Source organism: Podarcis raffonei, chromosome 1 (genome assembly GCF_027172205.1).
Source record: "Podarcis raffonei isolate rPodRaf1 chromosome 1, rPodRaf1.pri, whole genome shotgun sequence".
NCBI lineage: Eukaryota > Metazoa > Chordata > Lepidosauria > Squamata > Lacertidae > Podarcis > Podarcis raffonei.
Window position 1 is genome coordinate 134,877,140 of NC_070602.1, and position 24,928 is coordinate 134,902,067.

The following is a 24,928-nucleotide window of genomic DNA, read 5'->3' on the forward strand; positions in this document are numbered from 1 at the left end:
GTTCACAAACCGGAACACTTACTTCCAGGTTTGTGGCATTCGGAAGCCAATTTGTTTGGGAGCCAAGTTGTTTGGGAACCAAGGTTCCACTGTATTGTCAACTCACACCTCAGCCTACTTGCATAACCTGGTACTAATGTGGTTATTATTACCCCACTAAGTGGAAATATTAAGTAGGTCCCTTAGAGCGGAAGGAGGGGCACAAGTGATTTGCTCAGCTAAAACAGTTTTTGATGCCTAGGGTGGGCAAGGTTAAGAAAGAATGAAAAGAGAGGAGAAATAGGGAGGGGCATAAACAAGGCACATAAATACACAAAACAGTGCATCATGTTCAGTCACTTGCCAAGAAGAAGATTCACCTTTTAGAAGCGGGAGTCTCACAGGTTTCTGCCATGTTAACTCTTGAAAATAATCAGGAACCAGGAACCAGGACAGAAGTCTAGAGCAGGAGCCATGGGCACCTGTTGAGCGGGGCAGAGCAGCAGCCCAGTCCCTGTGGATGAACCATAATCTCCTGATCCCCAGATTTCATTTTAATTATTTATAGGAGTATTTCTAGCATTTCTAGAACCTGAGATATGAGGTGTCATTCTTCTCATTCCTTTGTGAGAAACTAGTCTGCTCCCACCTTCTTTTGTCACCCCCCTGGGACAGCGGAGGGTAGAGGGGGATGGCATCCCTTCCTGGGACCTCCTTGCAGAGATGGAGGAGCAGAGGAGCAGCTCTTTTTCCCTCCCCAGTTGCTCCCAGGTGTGCCAAAGAACCGCCTCACGGGCAGCTGCTATAACCAGGGATCAGTTGCAAGACAAGCAGGTTTGCTCAAGCAGCAGCAGAAAGCAGCTTCAGAATCTTCCACAGTCTTTAGCATTTAATTGGCCTAGGAATCGTACCCCATATTCAGTATCTCTTTGCTGATAGTTAATTATGCATTTCCTGTAATTTTGTCCTGACCGTCCCTGCATACCAGCTGAGTCTCTGGGCAAAATAAATGAACCACAGACGGTTGCTAGGCAACAGAACCTCAGGCTGAACCAGTGGATGTCAGTAGGTTTCTGCTTGCTCAGTCTCTGGCACTGAGGGAAATGTGAGAGGAAAACCACCATGCAGGCCACAGGCTTGGTCTAGTCCATCCCAGACCTTTTGCATGACCACCCTGGTATTCCTTTCTTTCCCCCACCCTTCATGAAGGATATGTTGTCATTTGCAGGACCTTATTTCACAGCCACCCACTTCAATCCCAGAGCCATTAAGCTAGAAGGCAACAAAAAACCATCTCCCTGCTGCAAATGAGGCCCTCTGTCCATTGGCATTTTTTCCTGCCCTAAGCAGCCCATGCAAATCTGCACTCTGGTGTCCTGGAAGACACACTTTGCTATAGACTTGTATGCTTACCAGATTTTTTCAAGGAATCTGGGGACACTCCTCCCCCCTTTTAATTTCATGCTTCATTATTTTAGGAAAGGGTTGCCCAGAGTTCTTGACCTTTTTTAGGGGCGGACCCCCAAAGTTGTTGGGCGCGCACCTCAACACAAGGCCATCTACAAACACACAAACACAAAAAAGAGGTTGGTGGTGGTGGGGAGAGAGATTGCGTAAAGGCCCTTGCTGGTCTTGGGAAATCGCGCATGGAAACACACACACAAGGCACCGCTTCCCGTAACCGGGAGACCGCTGGAGGGCCAGTGCAGTCTCTATGGAGATTTAACTGGTGGTGGTGGTGTCTCGTTACCAGAGGTGGACAAACTGCGGACTTGCACACAGCCCTCCTGAAATATACTCGGAGTCGAGAGTGGATTTCATGCTCTTTATTCAGCTTATAGTGGTGAGGAGGAATGGAAGTTCCCCCAGATTGTCGGCTTTATACACATTATTTACACAATGGGCCCCACGTGATTGGCTAATTCTGGGATTCACCTGTAGGCCAATCAGGTTGCGGATTCACTTCCACCTGGAGCTAGATTGGGTGGCTCCTGTGGACCAATCAGACTGCTGCATTTGGATCCTTTTCAACTCAGTACATAACACCTCCCCACAAGAGAGGCTGCTGGTGCTGGAGGAGGCGCGGAGGGAGGGAGGGAGGCTCCGCCTCCCGAGAACGTTTCAATCCCCACCCCCTGCGCCCCACTCCCAGCAGGAAGGCAGCACAGCAGCACCGGGGACAAGGGGCGCTGCAGCGCCTTCCTTGCCCCACCCCCGCTGTTAAACTCACCATCTCCGCAGTGGCTGTAGGAGGGAGAGAAAGCAAAGGAATAAATCCGGGGACATTAATTAAAATCCGGGGACAGATTTTGTCCGGGGACAGATTGGTGAATCCGGGGACTTGTGGGGAAGGGTCTGCCACTCTGTGGTGCACCTCTGCTTTACATGCAAAAGGTTCAAGTTTCAAACCTTGACCTCTCCGGCTAGGGCTGAGAAAAATTCCTTTACTCCTCTCTCCTTTAGTGATGGGTGGGGAGACGAGTGCTGAAAAAGCCGGTCAAGGGGGCAGGTTTACTGAGCAGAATTCTCGCCCTGCTTTGTAATCTTATCACAGGTGGAGGGTGGGGGGTGGGGGCTTCCTCTGCCACTGAGGGGGTTGGTAGAAGATAAGCAAGAGATTCTAGGAAGGGTAGCAAAATAATCTGAAAAATCTCAGGCATGCAGCATCCTTTCACAAATCTGCTGTTTATTCTGAATTACCAACACTTTCTTCATATTTTTTTTACAGGCTGCTGTCTACATGATGAAATAATTTACCTGTGGCTATGCATTTATTTTTGTACACATACACTATTACATTTTTTTGTTTGTGCCATTTTAGCAGCATGGTTTTTTATAATCTTTAATTTGCACTAAAGTGTGTGTGTGTTTCTGCAATTCAAAAGGGGTTTCAGTGCAAGGCTGTTGCTTTTTAAGCCATCTTTCCAGTCAACCTTTTCGTTAGTAACAAAAACAAAACAGTTTTAAGCATAACTTTATTTTTTAAAGTATTAATTACACAAGAGTGCCTAAAAAATGCTTTAGCACAAATTAAATTAGTGAGCTTTTAAAAACTGATCAAAAATGGATTTTTAAATTGGCATGTTCAGAAGTGGGTATTTCCTTCCAACTCAGCAAGAGTGATATGCCACACTCACCAGTGTGGACAGAATATGGAATGTGTGGAAGGTCAACTGCAGTGCCAGATGCAGCTTAGATCAACAGAGCTGATTTGGCATCACCAAGAGCCACCAGTCTGCACGTTCAGATAGTGAAAGCCTCCTCAGGGACACCCCACCTGGCAGCTCCTGAAGTTCCCCCTTAGCCAGCTCAGTTCTGCTGCCCCTCCCTGCTGCCTGCTGGGTCCAGGAATAGTGACTATGGGCTTCCCAACGCAGGCAGAGCTATGCCAACACACATCATTCTCACCCTGCTGAGGTTATTCCAGCATGTGCTGGAATAGAGAAAATTAGGTTTGCAGGTAGACACAGAAGGAAACCACAGAAGGACCCTCTTGTAGCCTTCTGCTCCCCAATTCAAACATCTCACTTAAGAAGGTTGGGGCTCTCTGTGTTGCATTTCTGTAAGCATAAAATATGGTGGGAATCTGGAGAAAGTTGGCATTATTGATTATCCCAACCACTCTTTCAACCTAGGCATTTCCAGACAATCTGTTTATTGAGTATCTATCCTGATTTGTTTGCAGGGAGGCTAGATTATTTTTTTGTGGCTGGGATAGCCCAGTTAAATGGGCAGCATATAAACTTCTTCTTCTTCTTCTTCTTCTTCTTCTTCTTCTTCTTCTTCTTCTTCTTCTTCTTCTCAAGGTAAGTCATCCCAAATCATCCCAATCCTAGGTGTTCTCTAAGAGTATACCCTGATTACGGCATGCAGAAGGATTACGTCCTGAGTTCACACATGTCTAAAGGGGCACCTTATTATTTGCTATTACCACTCATGTTCCACTGCCAAATCTTGTCAGGTAAGTTTGGGGACTGAATGTCAGCCTTCAGGAGTATTAATAAAAAACTGATAAAGGAAGAATCCAGGATGTATGGTTCCAACACAGATAAAATGTATCTAAGGTTTTCACCATCATGATACCCAGGGGTGGCCCATTCTGGTTCGCCATCACAGGCACACACACACCTGCCCAAACCTTGCTTATTGTGGCTGCACCACTGCCCTGGCTTCCACAGAGCTCACAAGATCTTGGCAGAAACCACCATGCAGCTCAGTGGTGGCCAGGCCAGCAGGCTGACCGTGGGATTCTGCCACTCCAGGAGGCTGCTTCAGTCTGCCTCCGGGGTGGGGGGCAGCCCTGGTGATACCAACATATAGAAAGGTGCTACTTTGCGCACACAGAAAAACAGCCAATTTTTCTATCTTTATGAGAGGTTAAGGCTATGTGCAACTCTTTATTTTCTATCTCCATAAAGAGTAAATTCTGCTAAGGGGACATGAAGAATGGCCTACTCCTTGCCGGTTTCAAAAGAATGCCAGAAATGTTCCTATCTCCTGAGGAATGCTGGCGCTGGATGGAAGTCAAGAGGTGTACATAGAATATGCTTTGATCTGAGCACAAAATATCTCCAGAGGTGCCCAAGGTTGTTTTGCCAGTTCCCAAATCCAAAACTTATAACTATTTCCAACTTGCTCTTAACCGGTTTTCTACCCCTTCCGTCACGAGCGCTGTGTTCTAGGGAAAGATGTAGCATATCAGTATTTTGACAAAGTCCACAGGCCCTGACCAGCACACGAGAACCAGAGAGCCTCTTGCCTTCACAAAGATAAAAGCTACCATGCAGAAGCCGGCTGACATCTGTGGCAGGTCTGGTTTAGATCTCAGAAGGAGCACTGTGACCTAGAAAAAGAGAAAAGTGATCTTTAAATACCTCTGCTGACTCACCAACCAGCACTGCACAACACAGATGTCACTGAGACAGAGGCCGGGTGTGAAAAAGGCAAGCTATAATTCTTAGGGAAAGACTTCAAATGAAATGCCAAGATTAATTTATTTGGACCAATTATCTTTACTCGCCCCCCTCCAATTTCTATAATGTGCATCTATGAAATTGGCTGAATACAGTTGTAATGAATGTTTGGAGCAAATGTATCTTTCCCACTCACAATTTTTGTATTTTCAGTTGAGTATAACATTTGCAAATTCATTGCTAGGTTGCAGAAACCTTCCTGGCAAATACTTCAAATCAAGCAGATAAGATCTATGAACTGCACCTGAGTTGAAGGTTGCTATTATATCACTTTTGGATGAAATCTGCGGGTGGGAAGACAGGAATATTTATCTTCTTTCTTCTTCATATTCTTCTCAAGACCGGATATCAGGGACTTCTGTTGCTGTGGAACTAGAAGCTGCTGCTGCTGCAATGCCAGCAATGTGTCAGATGCTTATCTGTGTCTCAGCTGTTACCAGGAAACAAAATGTTGACCAGAGAGTTTGGCAGGGATGAGAGAAAAAAGAAATCAAGTGACAACTGTTTGCTTTAAGGAAACTGGAATGTTCTCTGCAAAAAACCAAAACCAAACAAAAGCCCTGGCAAAGTGAGGCAGGATCTGTTTCAGGTAAGAAGAAAGTAGTGGTGTGACTGGTGTTATTAACTCTTCCAATGTGGTGTAGTGGTAAGAGCAGTAGTCTCGTAATCTGGGGAACCGGGTTCGCGTCTCCGCTCCTGCTGGGTGACCTTGGGCCAGTCATACTTCTTGAAGTCTCTCAGCCCCACTTACCTCACAGAGTGTTTGTTGTGGGGGAGGAAGGGAAAGGAGAATGTTAGCCGCTTTGAGACTCCTGAAGGGGAGTGAAAGGCGGGATATCAAATCCAAACTCTTCTTCTTCTTCTTCTTCTTCTTCTTCTGCTGCTGCTGCTGCTGCTGCTGCTGCTGTAGATATACTTCTATGATGACCAATTAGCCAGCAGCAGCAATTGGCAGGCTAAAAGTGAGAATTATAGGAGCTGGGTTAAAAGTTGGCAACCCTAGGCTATGTGCCACATAGCATCGTGTTTTTAATATTGTGTTGGGGAAACCTAGCCAGATGAGCGGGGTATAAATAAATAAATTATATTATTATTATTATTATTATTATTATTATTATTATTATTATTATTACTGGTAGGGTGGCCAATTCTCCACCTCCCGCTGACCGAATTCCTGTGTCTCTAACAGCAACATATTAGGCATCTTTTCAATGGGAACAACTGTTTATATATATATAAAAAATCCTCAAAGCAACTTAATAATAAAGTAAAGTACAAAGAGGTAAGATAAGTTAAAGCCAAATTTTTAAAAAAGAAAAGAGCAACATACAAAGAAACCTCCTAAAAGATGGACTTAGTAGTGGTTGTGATCCTGGTCACTTCACTTGTCAAGCTCATTTACCCCCTTGCCCCTCCCTTTACATTTCACACTTCTTCACACACCCAACACCCCCGACTTTGCCTGCCTCTGCAGTTTGCTTGGACTGCTTGCCTACTAACCTGTCCACACTTCCCTCCTCAGCTTCCCTCCTCCTTGCCTCACCTGGGCCACCCACTTGCTGACCTGCCCATCTCCATCCTCTGGCTCTCTTCTCTCCTCGTCTCTCATGGCCCTACATCTCCACCCTTTGGATCCCTCCTCCTAGCTTGCTCAACAGCCCCACAGCTCTTTACACGGCAGGTCACAGTGCCACCTCTCTGCAGCTGCTGCCCCTGCTCACATTGCCCACCACACCCACTCTCCACCTGAAGTGAAGGACATGAGGCAGGAGTTGATAATGCAGGTGAGCTGCGCACAGGTGGGCTGCATGCAAGCTGCCGGCCAGCCCTGTGGAGCCTCCTTTTATTGAGACAAATATGCAAACCAGGCGGATACATTTTGGGCTGTGACCTTTACACATCTTCCGGTCCCGAGATTGTGGGGTGGTACAAAGTTATTTTGGCACCTGTTTCCACCGCGTCATTTCCCCTTGCCCAGTGTATGACGAAGGAGACAAAAGGTCTCAGAGACAAAGGTTACAGACAGGACACCGCAGACTACTGAGACCGCAAAAGGTTAGACAGAGGGAACAATGTTCATACAGCTGTGGCTTGTCTGGGGTGTGTGTGTGCCCTGCACCCCAAGGTCACGCGTGCAGGCAGACTGTGGCTGCCTGCTGGTGGAGAGTGTGCTCCCTCTGGACCCCACTCCCCACTCCACGATCATCGCTACACCACCCCCTTGACAAACACTCTCCTCCCCCAACTCCTTCCAACCCCAGCCATCCCAGCCGATCTGCCACTCCTATCCCATCCCCAATTCCCATCCTCACATAGCTTGTCCCAAACTCCCCTCTCCCCATCCCCCCTCAGCTTGCTCTAACCCAGGGGTCAGCAACCTTTTTCAGCCGTGGGCCGGTCCAGCGTCCCTCAGACCATGTGGCGGGCTGGACTATATTTTTTTTGGGGGGGAAATATGAACAAATTCCTGTGCCCCACAAATAACCCAGAGATGCATTTTAAATAAAAGGACACATTCGACTCATGTAAAAACACGCTGATCCCCGGACTGTCTGCGGGCCGGATTGAGAAGGCGATTGGGCCAGATCCACCCCTGGGCCTTAGTTTACCTGCCCATGGCCTAGATGAACTCAGTTGTGTTTTTACTATTGTGAACAAAAGCCGATTGCCATCCATCAGTGGCGTAGCGTGGGTTGTCAGCACCCGGGGCAAGGCAAGTAATTTGCGCCCCCTAACCCGTGGATTTTAGCACTCGAGTGCAAGCGCGCCCCCCCCAGATGTTGTGGCCGGTGCGGCCGGCCCCCCCTGCACCCCCTCACGCTACGCCACTGGGGCTGGGGGCGAGCGAAGGAGCCAAGGACCCCCCCCAAAGGCTCAGCAGGAATTTATTAAATTTATTATTTGCGGAGCCCCCGTGGGCCAAGGCAGCCGAAGCCCCCTCCCCTCGGGCGCCTCCCCGCCCCCTCCTCTCCTTGGGCTGTAGGTGGAGCCCGCGCTCCGAGGCGCTCCAGATCCGGGCTTGGCCTCTCCTCCTCCGGGAGGCGCCTCTCCTCCTCCCGGCCGGGTCCGGGGGCTTCCAGCCGCGCTCAGTCCTTGCCCCCCCCCCGCGGCTGAGACTTGCGCTGAGAGCCGGAGCCAGTGGCACCCCCTTCCGCCGAGAGACCCTTGCCCGCCCGCCGGCTTCGTCTCGGAGGGTTTTGGGGAGGGCAGGGCGCGTCGAGGCCCCTCAGAGCTCTCCTCCCTTCCAGTCGGCAGAAGCAGCCGCCGCCTGTGGCTGGGCCAAGGGGATGGCGGCGGCGGTGGCGGCGGGGTGCGGAGGCTGCCCGTGCCCGGCCAGGCGTCGGTGGCGGCGTCGGCGCTGCTGCAGCGGCTGCTCCTCCTGCGAGCAGTGAGTGGAGTGCAGCCGCAGCGGCGGCGGGGGGGCGCGCGCGCTAGGGCGCAAGGCTGGCGGTGGCGGCGGGAGCCCGGCGGAGGAAGGAACTTGTCCCTTCCCTCTGGACTCGCGCCCCCCCCAGATGTTGCGCCCGGTGCGGCCGGCACCCCTGGCACCCCCCACGCTACGCCACTGCCATCCATGACTTCTTTTCCTGACCTGTGGATGAACCTGCATTCCTGACAGTCCCTGGATGCTATGAATGCCAAAATTTGGGATTCCCTCCAACCCGTGCCAATGTTTTGCAGCCATTTTGCAGCCCCCCAAAACAGAAATTGATCCATCAAACCAGGGTTCGTAGTTAACACCCCAAAACCCAACAGCGTCCAAATCACTTCAAACCAGGGCCAAAGTTTGGCAACAGTTTTGCCACAAAAACTCCACAATTTCCAGCCCCCCCAAGTGAGTAATTTAAACTGAAACTGAAGGTCATAGGTATCACCCCCAAACCCAACGTTGTCTGATTCACTCCAAGCTATTAGCCAGTAGTCCAATAGCAGTGTTTTTCAGCAAATACCCTAAGTTTGCAGGGCCCCACCAATCTTAGTAATTGATACTCAGACTTGAGGGTCATTGGTATCAAGCCAAAGCCCAACACTGTCTGGTTCTTGTAAAAACATGCTGACTCCCGGACCGTCTGCGGACCGGATTGGGAAGGCGATTGGGCCGTATCCGGACCACGGGCCTTAGGTTGCCTACCCCTGCGTCTAATCCCATGATCCGCCGCTGCTCACTCTGCCTACTCATGCTGCCAGGCTGCCTGCTTTGCACAGTTACTCTGCCTGCTATTGTCATGTTGGAGTTTGCATAGTCACCTGTGGGAAGTGCAACATGGTGACACCTTACATTTCTATGTATATAGAAATGTATATAGAAAGATGTAATTATATACACACACACACATATATACATCTATATTTCTTAGTTCCCTATATATATAAGGTACATGGAGACTAATAATAATAACTCTGGGCAGCTTCCAACGAAAGATTAAAAATACATTAAAGCAGTGGTGTGTAGAAGGTGACTGCATTGCAATATGTTCCATGGGGCTCACACATATATAACTTGAAAGGGAAATTTATTGCTGCAGCTTGTGAAGTTGCAGCGTATTGGTTACAAAATGTAGTCATATGTTAGGCTTATGAAGGGCTCACATAGGTATGAATTTTGGCTTTTATTTTCTAAGCAAACATGAGAAGGGCCCTGATCCTGTCTCAGTCATTGCAAACAAATATTTTGAGGGAGTGGGGCAGGGTGATGGGGGGAACTCATACACGTAACAAAACTCTGTGCCCTTCATAACTGATGCATGAGTCCAGGAAAGCTTTTGCAACAATAACACTCCATTGCGTTATCTTTCTTACAATTGATATCCCAGAACAGTTTTCTATGTCTATGTAGTCTGAACCACTGCAGAGTGAACTGGAAATTGAAAAGATTCTTTGACCTTTCCTAGGGTAGCAATAGGCATTGTTTCACTGCTTCAGCTGGAAGTCAAATGGGATACTGAACCTGAACCAATTGTGGATTGATTAGCAATGTAAGAGTTGGTTTACTTTGATGGGCTCTGTTTGGGAGATTTGATGTGCTCTGTTTGGGAGCTAGCCTAGACAGCTCAGTTGTGACATGCTGCACAATTTTTAGCACATTTATCCACAGCAATGCTCACTGAGGTCAGTTTCAGACAGTCTGTTGACTGAGCATTCATCCTGATAGGTTGTCTAACCTCCCTACAAACACATCAAGCAATTGTCTCAAACTTTACAGTGCATTTTCCTGTCACTTTCCTTGCTACAAAAGTCTGGGGTTTTGTTTTGTTTTTTATTGGAAGGTGGTTTGTAGCTCAAGAGCTCCAAATTCAATTGAACTGTGCAACCTGAATTTGCCAGTGTGATTGAATCCCACCCACAAAATAGGAACAGTCTCAAAGTACCATGAGTTACAGGGAGCTTACTCCCAAAGTAAAAACACAATTTACCAAAGCTGTTTTTAACCAAAAAGAAAACTAAGGGCCGTGTCAAACATGAAAATAATTTCACTACTTGGAAAGCAGGAAAAGGTGGGCAAACCACATGTTTGGAGACTGATTTATCTGAATAATACTTGCATTTGGTCATTTTTCTTCCAGCACCTGTGATGATCAAGGCACATCAGTTTTGCTGTGTGTACACATGATATACATGTACAGCTTGTATACAGGCAGAGAAGAGACATATACCAACATTATGCATGGTGCATGGTATGTTCATGCTTTTCCCTACACCTAAGTATTTTGAGGAAGCCCTGTTTGTTTTTAAAGTCACATTTTGCAAAACTGGGAAAAGAAGTGTGCAACTGCATAGCTGATTTTTTTTTAAAAAAATACCTCTACCACCACCTACTGGACATAGTAAATAGTGTAGCATTATTCTTCAATGACAAATGCATCCATCAGAGCAACTTTTTCATTTTCCACATCTCTCTCTCTCTCTCTCTCTCTCTCTCTCTCTCTCTCTCTCACACACACACACACACACACACACATGGTCTTGGTCCATGGGAGTGATCCAGCCCCTGGCCAGTAAACCTTGCTGACCCCTGGTCTAGCTCCTACAATAGAAGGGCAATCAATACCCTGTCCTATTCAAGGGACTAGTAGTTAACTGCAGGAAATGGAGAATGACTGTTCATACTGGGGGAAGTGGCTATAATACTGGACCGGGGTGCATAGTATATAACCAAATAAAGAAAGGAAAAGGTAAACTTAAAAAATGTTCTTTTCCTGCAACAGATGAATTAGTGGAAGTAAAAGCATTTGTGCTCCCTGCAACAATTGAAAAAGATACATATGCATTATACAAGCTGTTCCTTTGGCAATCTGTGCTTCTATTGTGTTCTGACTGGATATCAGATCTGTCACTACCTATCCATACATGCTCCCAGTCACCATATTTCAAGCATTCAACATGAATGATCTGTCATGCACGCTTCAACTTAAGGAAAGAAGAACTACACAATATTATTTGAGATTTATTTGCAGAACAGCAGTCACAGAGATCAGCAGAGTTTAATTAATTAGCATGGCACAGTGATTTCAAATGGGGGAGAAACTCTCACTTTGAAGGTATGTTAAATACAGTTAGGAGACTGATTTATCTGAATAATACTTGCATTTGGTCATTTCTTCCAGGTGACCTAGCCAAGGTGCAACTGCTGGCCTAATTAGAGTTTCACCTGGCTTGCCAGTAGTATATATGAAAAGGATCTTGGGGTCTTAGAGGACCACAAGCTTAACATGAGTCAACAGTGTGATACAGCAGGAAAAAAAGCTAGTGCCATTCAAGGCTGCATCAACAGAAGTATAGTGTTCAAATCAAGGGGAGTAAGAGTACCACTCTAGTCTACCTTGGTCAGACCACACCTGTGCCACAATTTAAGAAGGATATTGACAAGCTGGAACATGTGCAGAGGAGGGCAACCAAGATGATCAAAGGTTTGGAAACCAAGCCTTATGAGAAACGGTTGAAGGAGCTGGGTATGTTCAGCTTAGTAAAGAGGAGACTGAGAGGAGATGTGAAGGCCATCTTCAAATATCAAGAGCTGTCACATGGAAGATGGAGCAAGCTTGTTTTCTCCTGATCCAGAGAGTAGGACTCAAACCAATGGCTTCAGGACACAATAAAGGAGATTCCAACTAACATCTTAGATTCTTAGAGTTGGAAGGGACCCCAAGGGTAATCTAATCTAACCTCCTGCAATGCAAGATTCTCACAAAATTATTGTTCCAAGTTTCTGAATATCTGTCTCTGTCTCATAAGACTAGACATAATGGACACCTAACGAAGCCAAATATTGGAAGATTCAGGACAGATAAAGTATTTGTTCACACAGCTCATAGTTAAACTATGGAATTCCCTCCCCCAAGAGACAGTGCGGCCACCAACCTGGATGGCTTTAGAAGAGGATCAAACATGTTCATGGAGGAGGAGGAGACTCCCAATGGCCACTAGCCATAATGGCCCTACTCTGGGTGGAAGCTGTAATAATTCTGAATACCAGTTGCTGGAACCCACAGGAGGGGAGAGGGCTCTTGGGCTTGGGTCCTGGCTTGCCAGTTTCCCACGGGTATCCAAAGTGACTACCATGAAAACAGGATGCTGGATTAAATGGACCACTGATCTTATGTTTCTGTGTACAGGATGTTTCTGAAAAGGGCCCCTTATAGACAGCCAAACCGGCAGTATTAGTAAGGTGCTCACAAGGATGTTCACTGTCTTCTTAATATTACAGGAGTTGCTGTCACAATAACATTTCTGAAGTTGGAGGGGAAACAGGAGTTTGTTCTAATGTTCTAATTAACACTTGCAGCCAACAAACACGGCTGTGCTGCCATTTCAAAGGGAGAGGGTCATCTGTGAAGGCATTTATGTTTGGAAAGTGCTTGGACTTGGATTGACTTTAGACACCAGTAACCCACCCAACTAACACGGGAATGGCTCATGGATACCATTAATAGCCAACCTTCTCAGTCCACCAGCAAAGCAGGTTCCACTTTAAATATATTGCATATGCCTGTCCTCCTTCTCCTTATATTTAGTGGCATTATAAGGCCACACCTTGTTCTTCTCTTTCCAGGATGAGGGGGCAGGGGGTTCCTATGGAAGGCGGCATTCCCATAAGCAGCTTTTATCAACCTTGTGCAATATGATCCACTTGTCAGAGTCCACTCTCTCACTCAATTGTTAAAGGTAGCCCAGCTTCCTTTCTCTGCTATCTGAACGTTGTGTTTTCCATCTCTCTCTTCCTATTAAAATAAACCTCCCTCAAAAACGCTGGTGGCACCACTGACCCCATGTGTGGACCTCGACCCATCAGTTCAAGATAAGTTATGCAAACAATTGATTCCCCAACAGATCAATCGACTACAGAACTGTGGGATTTGTATGGAAGTTCACAGGTCCCTTGGCTATCAGATTGCTTGTTCATTGACTAAATTAGTTTGAATTCATATATAGGCATGGAAGTGACCTTGCAAATCATCATGTATGTGTTTTTAAGAGCTCCTGCAAATTGGGAATGAGACTGAGGAAGGATGCTTTAAGACAGGGGTAGACAACATAGTGCCCACCAGATATTTTGTACCACAGCTCCTGTCGTCTCTGACCATGCTAGCTAGGTCTGATGGGAGTTGCAATCCAAAACCTCTGGAGGACATCATGTTGGCTGCCTCTGCCTTCTGAACCCCAAGAGCAGGACCCAGTTTCTTCTGTTCCTCTTCATCTTCATGCTCCACCCCATTTCAGTGTGATTTTGATTTGCTTTTCTTGCTCATCCTTCCACTTTTACAGCAACACTTTCTGCAGCAAAACAGGCAGCACTTCAGTGAGATAAATAGGGCAAGGAGTACAACAGCCAGGAGGAAGGCAATGACGTCAAGAGAGTGATACTGGATCCAGTTGAGGTCATGTGCTGCCGGCCTCAAGTGGGCAGCCCCCTTGTGCTTCATCACAAACTCCACCCAATGCACCGCAAGGTCAAGAGGTTCAATGGGCCTGTCCAGGTGGAGAGCTGAGAGACGCTGGATGTTCTCTTTATACCTAAAAGAAAAGAACCTCTTTAGGAAATAAATATTACGGGGAAATAAAACACACAGCATAGAAGCAGATTTCCAAAGCATTTGAAATCCAAGTGGGGTTGATACTGTTCTGAGAGACTGGGGACATGGGATGCAAAACCCCTCCCCTGTTCCTGTGTGTGCAGATGCACACACTTCGGGATACTCTGTATGCAGCTTATACAGGGTGACTGAGGCCAGAGTTCCGGTGCTTTTAGTAGCTGAACCCTAATTTTTCTCTGGTGGATCTTTCACACAGCTGATCTGTCTCCTACGTGACAGCTGCTGCTAATCACAGGTCCTTGGAGATAAAAATGGAGAATGATGCAGTGTCCAGGAAATTCTGTGTGGCAACTGATGAGACTGGTGACCCCCAGCAGGTGGCAGTTGGAGGAGGGATGATCTCAGTCACTGAGCAGTCTGCTGATCTCACTCAGCAGAATGTGGCCTGCTGAGGGAAGCAGGAGCTGGTAGGTGGTCAAGAACAGGGCCACTTCCCAATGTGGAGGGAGATGCCCCCTGCCTTCACTGCTGCTTCCTGACAGTTCCTCCAAGGACGTCCTTTTCCATTCCCTTCAGTTGCCCCTCAGTGACTGCGTAAACTGGAAGTAGGACGGTATGAATCAGCACAGGGTATAATAACAAACGGCAGATTTGCTGGCTCCCCTTGGCAGAAACAGCATTGCCAAGGAGCAGAGATGGAATATTGTGCAGGACAGTGGTTTGTGACGGTTCTGTCTGTGAAGGAACCCCTGGAAACTCCTGCGCATTATGGAGGATTTTGGAGAATACTCCAGGGCACTTGGCTCACCTGGAGCACTGGCGCGGCTTCTTGGCCCTCCCCCCTGCCCCCCCTACTCCAAACTCTCTTGCAGCTGCTCATTGTAGTGAAAGCTTTCTTTTACAGAACGTTGCCATTACTTAACTTTTCATTGATATTGCTCTGATTAGCTTCTGAGAATGCCACGGTCTGAGAGAAGACATTTTTAAAACCACTACTGTAGAGGACCCAGAGTCCCGATAAAGAATCAGAGCAGTAAAAACAGAGGGGTTGTTTAGAAGAGACTTTCTTCTTCACCTGTCACCAGCAACCCCCGCTGGTTTCAGTGACAAGCAGTGGCTCTGCCCCCTTGCAGGGCCCGAATCACCAAGCAACCGCCGTGCTGCCCTCAAGCTCCCATCCCACCAGGAAGTCCACCCCCAGCAGCCCCCCTGCCACCCAACAGACCCCCGTGGCCCCTACAACCCCCCCCACGCCCGGGGCAGAATGCTCCGCCCGCCCCTGCCTAGCTACACTCCTGGTCACCAGACATTATTTTATTTCCTCTGAATAACCAACAACTGCCAGTGAGAAAGACAACAATGCACTGAAGAAAAGAAGAAAGAAATTTTCCATGGTATATTTCCATGGTATACTTCCTTGCATATTCTGATTTTAAATGTACTTTGGGGCAACCCTAAAATGAGTTTTGTACCACTCATTTTGTACCACTCATTACTCACTTTTTATCATAAATAACAGCCTTCAGTGCATCAGATAAATCCTTGGAAGTCATTTCAACCACATTCAGAGTCACTCCTGCTCCTCGTGATTCCATCCGCTTTGCATTGTCCATCTGATCTCCAAAAAGCGGCATCAGCACCATTGGTACTGCATTGCAGATTCCCTCATAGACCCCATGGGAGCCAGCATGAGTGATAAAGGCCCTGGCTTTGGGATGAGCTGTTGAGGAAAGAGCAGGAGGTGGAGAAATACCAACAGGTTTATCATTCTGCTAACGGCAACGTATCTAGGCCAAGTTTTAAAATTGCATTTTTATGGAAGCAGCCAGTTGAAGTTCAAATTAAACAGCTAAATGATTAAGCTGATCTCCTTGGACTGTTATGTACAGTCTAGCAAAATGTCTTTCAGAAGGATGGTACAGAACTGTGGGAGGAGAGAAGTGGCCCCCTTCTAGGACATCTAGGCCAGGGGTGGGGACCCTCTGTCAGCCAAAGGGTCACCTTCCTTCATGGACAGCCTTCTAGGACTTCAGACCAGTGGTGGGTCCTGCCACTCTCCATCCAGGCAAGGAAGAGGTGCTATCACAGTTCAAGGGCCCAGTCCAGGCAGGTAGGGTGCAGAGTAGGGCCAGTGAAGGATGTGGCCTGGGGGCATGGCCTGTCTTGAGTCCTGAAGGCCAGATAAAGAGGCTTGGGTTCTCCATCCCTGATCCCTCTATTCAGTACAAAGGGTGGAGACCCTTTGGCCTGAGAGCCAGAATTGACCCACCAGATTTGGCCCGTGAGGCTGTTTTCTTCAAACCACACCCACCTGCCCCATATTTGACACCACATGTAATGTCAGATGTGGGACACGTAGAGACACAGAACTGAACATCAAGTGATGGGCAGGGAGTCCCGTCCTCTTGGGACCAAGTGTGCACCTGTAGAAAGCAGGATATCAGCTGCCTCCTGTTTAGTTTGGTGCTAAAGTCCATTAAAGCCAATGGTACTTTGGTCAGTCATGGTTTTCAATAGAACTGAATGCAATTTTCACTCCAGCAAGTGGTTATGGGTAAAGGTAAAGGTACCCCTGCCTGTACGGGCCAGTCTTGACAGACTCTAGGGTTGTGCGCTCATCTCACTCTATAGGCCGGGAGCCAGCGCTGTCTGGAGGCACTTCCGGGTCATGTGGCCAGCGTGACAAGCTGCATCTGGCGAGCCAGCGCAGCACACGGAACGCCGTTTACCTTCCCGCTGGTACTACTTGCACTTTGACGTGCTTTCAAACTGCTAGGTTGGCAGGCGCTGGGACCGAACGATGGGAGCACACCCCGCCGCGGGGATTCGAACCGCCGACAATGCGATCGGCAAGTCCTAGGCACTGAGGTTTTGGGATGAGCAAATCAGTCAGTTTTGGTTTCTCCCAGTTTCTCATCTTACCAGTCTTACGTTCAGTTCTCCATACTTCTATGCCAGTTTGCAATTATTATTATTATTATTAGTCATCATGAAAACTCACCAGTTTTAGTGTGAATTTCTCCTAATATAATGGATTCCTGTAGGTTATTTTTACTTCTTTCAGCATTTTTATGCATGCCTCACCATAGTATATACATTTTGTACATTACCTGCATTGCAGAATACAGAGCAGTGTGAATTTTGAAGGATGGCTGTGATTCAGTTCACAGATTGTTTTGGATAGTGCGAATGAAGCAAGCTTGCCTTTAAATGCGAACTGAATCAAATTTCCCCCTCACCCCTATTTCATGGCTCACATTTTGGCATCTGTGCCCACTGTCCTTTCAACCATTTCCTTATGTTTTTATGCACACTATAAGCATAAAGCTCCAGGCAGGGTTTTCTTTTCCTAGTCCAGCTTTTGCAGCTACAGGGCTTTGCTATGAGTCTACATGACCAAGAGCAATGTGGGAGCATGTCCATCCAACATCACATTACTTTACAGTACTAAACAGTATTTAGATACACTCTGTTATGGTATTGTTAAGAGGCTAATGGCATTGAAGCAGCGTTAAGGGCTGGTTATAGACAACAACATAATTCCTGCCCCAGACATACCAAGCAGATCATTTTGCGGTAGCCACTTCACAAGCTTTGTGTTCTTTGCAAGATTGGGGGGTGTTTCTCCTGTATATCTCCATAGCACCTTCACGAGGAAGGAAACACATAGATTAGGAAATGTATTTTTACACTTCAAACACTTACAAAAACTACAAATTGCACTTGAACAAGCATTCTCTCATATCTCTTACGTAGGGTGCAATGCCTCTTGGAAGAGCCCCATTAGTTGGAAAGGTGGGATATCGGTTAACAACAAATAAATAAGGTACTGCCTGTATATAAAAGAATGAAAGTGCACTTCTAGTTTTTACCCATACATAAGTTTAACTGAAGAATGAAATATCAAATCTTATTATTTTCCCCAGGGGTTGTGAATGCATATTTGTATCCTTTTATTTTGTGTGTGTTTAATTTTTATTTTTATGCAATTGTATTATGTCCTATTTATTTCTTTTTAAACATGTTATTGAATAATATGATTTCAATTAAATAAATAACAATAAATATTTTTAAAAGAATGGATTAAAATTAACACATTTTTTTAAAGGTTACAGTCCTATTCTTTATGCGAAACTGAATAACATATATCACCTATGCTTAAAGCAGTTCTATTCCCAATTTACTGATGGAGAATTCAGGCCTATTTAACACCCAGTGGCTGTGTTTGGATGATCATATCTCAGCTTCATAGGCTGAGATACGAACAAGCCTTTTGCCCCTGCTTGCAACCCCTTTGCTACTCCCTTCTTGGCACAAGACATCAAGCCAAGATTAACCATGGTTCCTTATTTCATCCAAACCAGGAAACTATGTGGTCAAACCTTGGTTACAGAATGTAGTTAAGGAACAGAGACCTTAGCTACAATTCTCAGTTCAGATGACATGCTATGCCAAACCTTGGCTTAGCTGCCATGCCAAGCTCAGGTTAAAAACCCAACAAGGAGCAAAACATGTGTGAGTTCCTCTTCGGGAGCCATCACATAGTTTGCCTTGCTGTGACGTGTGAACCAGGCCAAAGAGTTAGCTAGGATTTGAATCCAGGTCTTGTGTCTAAATCCAGCACATTTCAGTAGATAGCAGAGGGAAGATAATTCACTGCAAATGCTTCGCCCTAAGTTAGGCAAATATAAACAGAAACAAAGAATATTGCGCACTCTCTGTGACTTTAAAAAAATGTAAAAGCTTACAAAAAACCAAAACACAAACCACTCTCAATCATTTATCTCATAAAATAGCATGTAATCATGACCATAAGTCTGTAATGGTCTGAGTCTGCATGGGATCTCAGGCTAGGATAAAGTAATATGGAATTAGTGTCATGATTATCCAGACACTGAAAAATAATAAGAATTATTTCTTCACAATATTCAAAGGGAATACTTTCAAATATTTAAAAGCTTTCCTCAAATATGATCCCGGACACCAAACAGGTTTAAGAATGTCCTGGAAGACAGATTTAGAATGTGACATAACTGAATATACTTGGTTTACCATGGGGAAAAGCTCCTTTTCATAATATATCAGCTGAATGTACAAGAAGACTCTTGTATATAAATTCATCAGCTTACCCAAGGTACTGGAGGGGATGTTCAGAAACTGGGCCATTCAGCCACCTATGGTGGGGTTGTGTTAGAGTGCAAGAATTTTCAGCAACAGCATTCAGAGAAATGGATAAGATCTTAAGCCGCCACATTATCCTAACATCTCAATTAGCCCTTTTATTTTTACCCTTATATTTGAGGGTAATCAAAACTTGCACAATTTGCACAAAGTTCTGATAATACAGCTGCTTATTGCAGCTTACTAATGACCACCACAGTTTTGGGGGAAAATAGATGGGGCCAATCTTTCTGTGTGATATTGCCCTGCTAGAAAAACTAACTAATAAGCTGAGAGTCCTTAGGGGCCAAAGAAAGAAGGAAGATTTTGTATTTGTTTAGTTTGACTTCATTTCAGTTGTAAGCAAAGAGAAACATGGCCAAGGACACCCTCAGCCTAGAAATGAATATGGCTCAGTGACTCAGGGCATTTGAATACTTTAATCACTTTCCCTTGGTATAACAGGGTCTACGTTTTGTAACTTTCTCTTGTTTAACCATTATGTCTGTGCTATAAATAGCTCCAGTCACTACCTCCCACACATTCACTTACCTGTAGTTTATTTATTTTGGTTTTATTTTATGTCCGCTTTTGTCCAACAGTGATCTATGATTTTATAAAGAATTTGTATATTTTCATCAGATCCTGTTTGTAGAATTTTGTAAACCATTTCTCTCCTTTTCTTTTGAAACTTAACAAAAAATTATTTAAATAATAAATAAATAATAATCCAGGCACTGAGAGAGCCTATTTTTATATTACCACGGCAACATGGTTTCTTCCCCACCATCGTGATGGCCTCCAGTTGCTCTGAACTACAGCTCCCATCTTCCCTGACCACTGGCCATGCTGGCTGGGGCAGATGGGAGCTGTAGTCAAATGCATCTGGAAGCACCAGGTTTAGGAAGTCTGACAAAGGGCAACAGGATGGAGGCCGCTAAAGCAGCGATTTCTTACTTCCAAGAAGGATGAGGAAAGTTTGGGAAATCCATTTATTATTGACTCCTTTCACTTCTTAGCAGTGAAGGAGCTGTATTCTCAGAGGAATGAGGAAAGAAGTCTCATGTTATGGTAGCAAAAAAATGCAGAGGAGGCAAAATTTCACTAGTTTCTGGACTGGTAATTGATTAGTTGACATGGCTATACTACAATCTATCATCACTAAAACTTTTTCCAATAGATGTCCCTAGCCTCTGGATTTCAGGTGGTGTGCGTGGATAATCTTTTAGCCCACCCTCCCCAACTTAAAGAAACAAGGCCTAGTCCATATGATCTGAAATTTAGTTGCAGAATGTTGGTTATGAAGATCAGCAGGGTTTTCTGCATTGTTCCACTTGCGGTTACTGTACAATTAGGGGAACCCGCCGAGGGCTCAACTCTGGCAGCTTTATCTGGAATGCAGCCAAACGTGACAACTGTCAGGGAACTATTCACATCTTGTTCCCCTGTTGTCTTCTTGCAGCAATATCAGCTGTAGCTGTGCGTAGCTTTTGAGCAGGGTCTGAGCCAGCAGCTGGCATCTAAATTACCATGGCAATATTTCTAAAGAGCTGTATGTGAACAGCTTCCCAGTTCATGCTGTGTCAAGCTGCAAGATTGCTTGTTGGACTGAGGCAAAGGGTTGTGTGTCAACTTCAGCTTCGGAGCCACTTTTAAAGCAGACAGCAACACATGCATAATGAACCAAAATATTTAACATCCTAGGTGAATACCATTTTTCCTTCTTACCGTCTGAGGTATTGTTCCAAACGCTTCAGCAATCTCCATAGCTTTTTTCATTGGAATTTCAGAAACCATTGAACCCAAGGAAAACACCACAATGCCATGTTCGCCAGAACTGTTTACCATGGCTTCAAATTCCTAGGCAAAACAAACAAACAAACTTTTGGTCAGAATTCTGCGTCACGTGGGAATATTTTCATCTCTCCCAAAAAGCTAAAAGAAAAAGTAACCTTTGCTGGGTAAGTGTGTGTGTGTGTGTGTGTGTGTGTGAACATTAGACCATTTCTAGGACCAGATCTGTTGTGGGGGGCAGTGTCGGATCCAGAACAAATCCTTCTGTGGAGGCCCTCCTGTTGCCCCCATCTCTCCTCTGCCCTCCCCAGCAGGGACTCTTCCTCTCCCCCCACTTACTTTTGCTGTTGTTGTTTTGCCACTACTGTAATAGCGGCAGCCTCTCCTCCTCCTCCTCCTCCTCCTCCTCCTCCTCCTCCTCCTCTCTCCCCTGCCCTGGCTTACATTTTTCTTTTGCCCCTGAGAAAAATTGTCCTAGACCAGCCTAATGGTCTACCTGCCCTCACATTCAGTCTTAGACATTGGTCAGGATATTGAATTTCAGGAATCTCTGTAACAACATATCATATGTGTTCATTCATTTAGGATATTTCTAAATTGCTCTTCATCCCAGAAGTCATCACAGAAAACAACAGAAAATACAAATGCAATAAGTACAGCAGCCAATAAAAATAATAAATAATAATCATACACAATAAAGTTTTCCACATCAGCAAAGCAAGTTAGTAGGCTGACATAAATATGATATAATAAGGCGGTTCACTAAGCTCAGCTAAGGTATTAGGCATTAGGATTTATAAGCCCAGGGCCTCTGTGCATATTATTTTAAATCTGCTGCTTGGTAATTGCATTGTGCCTCTTGATTCCAATATTAAGTCTCCCTTCCAAGTACTAAGCAGGTCTGACCCTGCTTAGCTTCCGAGACCAGACAAGATCGGGTGTGTTCAGGGTAGTATGGCCGCAGACATTCTGATATTATGTCAAAAGGGAGATGGCACCATGCTATTAACTTTTCCAATCTACTGAAATATCTTAGTCCTAATTCCTTTCTCAGCCTCCATTTTTAAACTTTTGAACCGTCTCGGTAAGGGGGAGTGGAGAGGTGGATTCCGACCTGAGTTAGTGGATTTTCCTTTGCACAGTTTATACCCCCAATGAAGACCATGTTGGGCATGATAGGCCTGGGATATTCAAAAACAAAGTCATAGCGCAGGAGCCAAATTGATGCTTGACTATAAAGGTCTGCTACTGTCACATCTTGGTGCAGGAATTCCTTGTTCAGTGTTCCATAGGGTGAATAAAGAAAATAGCATATCATGAATTCCAGCGAGCCGATTAAAAAATTCTTCACTCTCTGTTTAAAGTTCATGTGATCTGTATTGCCCGAGAAAAATTTTGGGACATAAGAATGTGGGTTTGGACACTGTGTTGCCACAAAGTCTAAACCACATGGAATTCCCCGCAAGTAGTAAACAGAAGGAAGGGATAAATACTCAGCCAAGATCTGCCCACATGGAAACACTGGATCCATAACTACAATGTTGAATTTGGTTTCTTTAAGGTAAGAAATCAGTTCTTTGTTGTATAAAAGCTGCTTGCAATTATTATATAGAAGCATTGTAATATTTCTTATTCTTGAAAATGTCCCAGTCATTCTTTCCAGGAAAGGCTGACGTGCAAAAATCCTGTGACCAAGCTTTTGGAATTCTGCTTTCAAGTATTCCTTTGAGTAGGGCACGGCAAATGTTTTCAATGTATAATGTACAGATGACTTTATCCATAAATTCGTCTCAGGAGCAACGACAACTACTTGGTGTCCTCTCTGCTGAAGATGTTCCATAACTGGATGGATACTGAGCCAGTGACTGCCATCATGGGGTATTACCAACACCTTTCCTCCATCCGTAAGGCTCCAGAAAAAGAGAGTAAGCAAAACACAAATGCCTTGACGCATAGAAATCTTCTTGCTGCTTGCATTGTGGCATAATTCTAACCCAAAATGAAATGAATGTAAAAAAACCATTGCGAACAGCACAGGAAACAAAGCCTCTTGTGAGCCTTTAGCCCTATCTTCTTCTGCAAATATTTATTTTCTGTGACACATTTATTAAGGCAGTGTGGAATGTCTAAATCTTGGTCAAAGGTCGGTTTTGCAAACCAACCTGGATTGGGTGATAAGGAGTCTGCAGGCTAGCCTGTTGCATAAGTGTCTCTACTACCACTTCTGTACTCAGCCAGTGACTTCCATCCTGTGGCATCACCAACAGCTTCCCACTTCCAGCACAACGCCACAAACAGAACCAAAAGGCAAGGCCAGCAGCAGCTGGATGAGACCTTCATCCTTCCTGTCATGGAATCAAGGAGCCCTGAACTCGCTATGCGCTTTGTGTGCCTAATGTATGAAAGCAGATGTTGCAGAATAAAACACTGGTGCAGCCCACAGGATCACAGATTCTAAGCATCAAGTAAATGTTTAATTTGTTGCCTCTGCTGAACCTCTTGTCAGGACAAATAGCCCATACAGTGGTACCTCGGGTTAAGTACTTAATTCGTTCCGGAGGTGCGTTCTTAACCTGAAACTGTTCTTAACCTGAAGCACCACTTTAGCTAATGGGGCCTCTATTGAAGCACTATTTCTGGGTTAGTGGAGTCTGTAACCTGAAGCATATGTAACCTGAAGCGTATGTAACCCAAGGTACTACTGTATATCCAATTATAAGAGCAATGTCAACTGAGTTGATGTTTTAAATGGCTCAGGACCACAATACCTCAAGGACTGTCTATCTCAGTATGAACCGACTCAGATCCTGCAACCATCCTCTGAGGTACTTCTTCATGTGCCTCCTCCAAGAGAGACCAGGAGGGTGGCAACATGAGAACGGGCCTTTTCTGTAGTGGTTCCCTGTTTGTGGAATGTCAACTGGTGCCTTCATTATACATTTTTAGGTGCCAGGCAAAAGCATTCTTTATCAACGAAGACTTTGGCTAATTAACAGTCTACGTCCTTTTGTGGAATCAGGGTTATTGGTTTGTTTGGGTTTTGTTCTTGTTTTGTTCTGTATTTTGTGTTATTATTCTGTATTTTTATGCTGTGAACCCCCATGAAGTCTTCAGAAGAAGGGTGGTATACACATTGAATAAATAAAATAAAACAAAATAAAATAAACCCCCCAAACCCTTTAGCCAGCAAATAAAACTATTATTTTTAAAAATCAAATACAGTACAGTGGTACCTCGGGTTACATACGCTTCAGGTTACATACGCTTCAGGTTACAGACTCCGCTAACCCAGAAATAGTGCTTCAGGTTAAGATCTTTGCTTCAGGATGAGAACAGAAATCGTGCTCCAGCGGCGTGGCAGCAGCAGGAGGCCCCATTAGCTAAAGTGGTGCTTCAGGTTAAGAACAGTTTCAGGTTAAGAATGGACCTCTGGAACGAATTAAGTACTTAACCTGAGGTACCACTGTACTCAAACTAAAAAAATACTAAGAATAAGCAGTACAATCCAGGGATCACTTGGGAAATACTCAAACTGCTCCACACAGGAGTTTACTGTCAATTTTCTGTTAGTCATGTGTATTAGTAGAGTTTTTTGCAATCTCCATTTGACATCATTCTGAGCAAAAAGCCAGCACCCCCCTCCAATTTCCATTTAATCTAGATTTCCCACTTCCTAAATAATTGGATAAGTAAAAATGACCAAGTACAAAACCACAGTTGCTGACGGTGTGGAAGCTGTGTGTGTGTGTGTGTGTGTGTGTGTGTGTGTGTGTGTCACATGGGTGGTTTCCTTATCACTGCATCCCCTACATTTTGCTGCTCACCTGAACAATTCTTGGGTTTCAAATAATGATGACTACAGTTCTTGAAGGTAGATTAGCAGAGATACAATACATATGTTTCTTCTCTTGCAGATTGGATGACCTTCCTCACTATCTGCTCAGTTGCATACAGTAAGCCCACAGTTTATGCAGGGGTTATGACGAAAGA

The 24,928-nt window shown here is 45.3% G+C and overlaps 1 protein-coding gene across 5 annotated transcripts in view; it reads right to left on the reverse strand.

Moving 5' to 3' along the window:
• Positions 1–11,384: 11,384 nt before the first annotated feature.
• The window catches only part of LOC128401060 (UDP-glucuronosyltransferase 1-6-like), a 47,526-nt gene continuing 33,982 nt past the window's right edge, over positions 11,385–24,928 (reverse strand). For 4 of the 5 annotated variants that reach the window (XM_053363960.1, XM_053363961.1, XM_053363946.1 and 1 more), the window contains exons 2-5: positions 20,873–21,004; positions 17,543–17,630; positions 15,485–15,704; positions 11,385–13,964 (exon numbers count right to left, since the gene is read on the reverse strand). In XM_053363960.1, the coding sequence (XP_053219935.1) occupies positions 13,667–13,964; positions 15,485–15,704; positions 17,543–17,630; positions 20,873–21,004 (738 nt within the window). In that variant the 3' untranslated portion in view covers positions 11,385–13,666. Of the gene's footprint in view, positions 13,965–15,484; positions 15,705–17,542; positions 17,631–20,872; positions 21,005–22,052; positions 22,978–24,928 lie in introns of those variants that run through there. The other variant, XM_053363955.1, reaches the window with a different exon arrangement.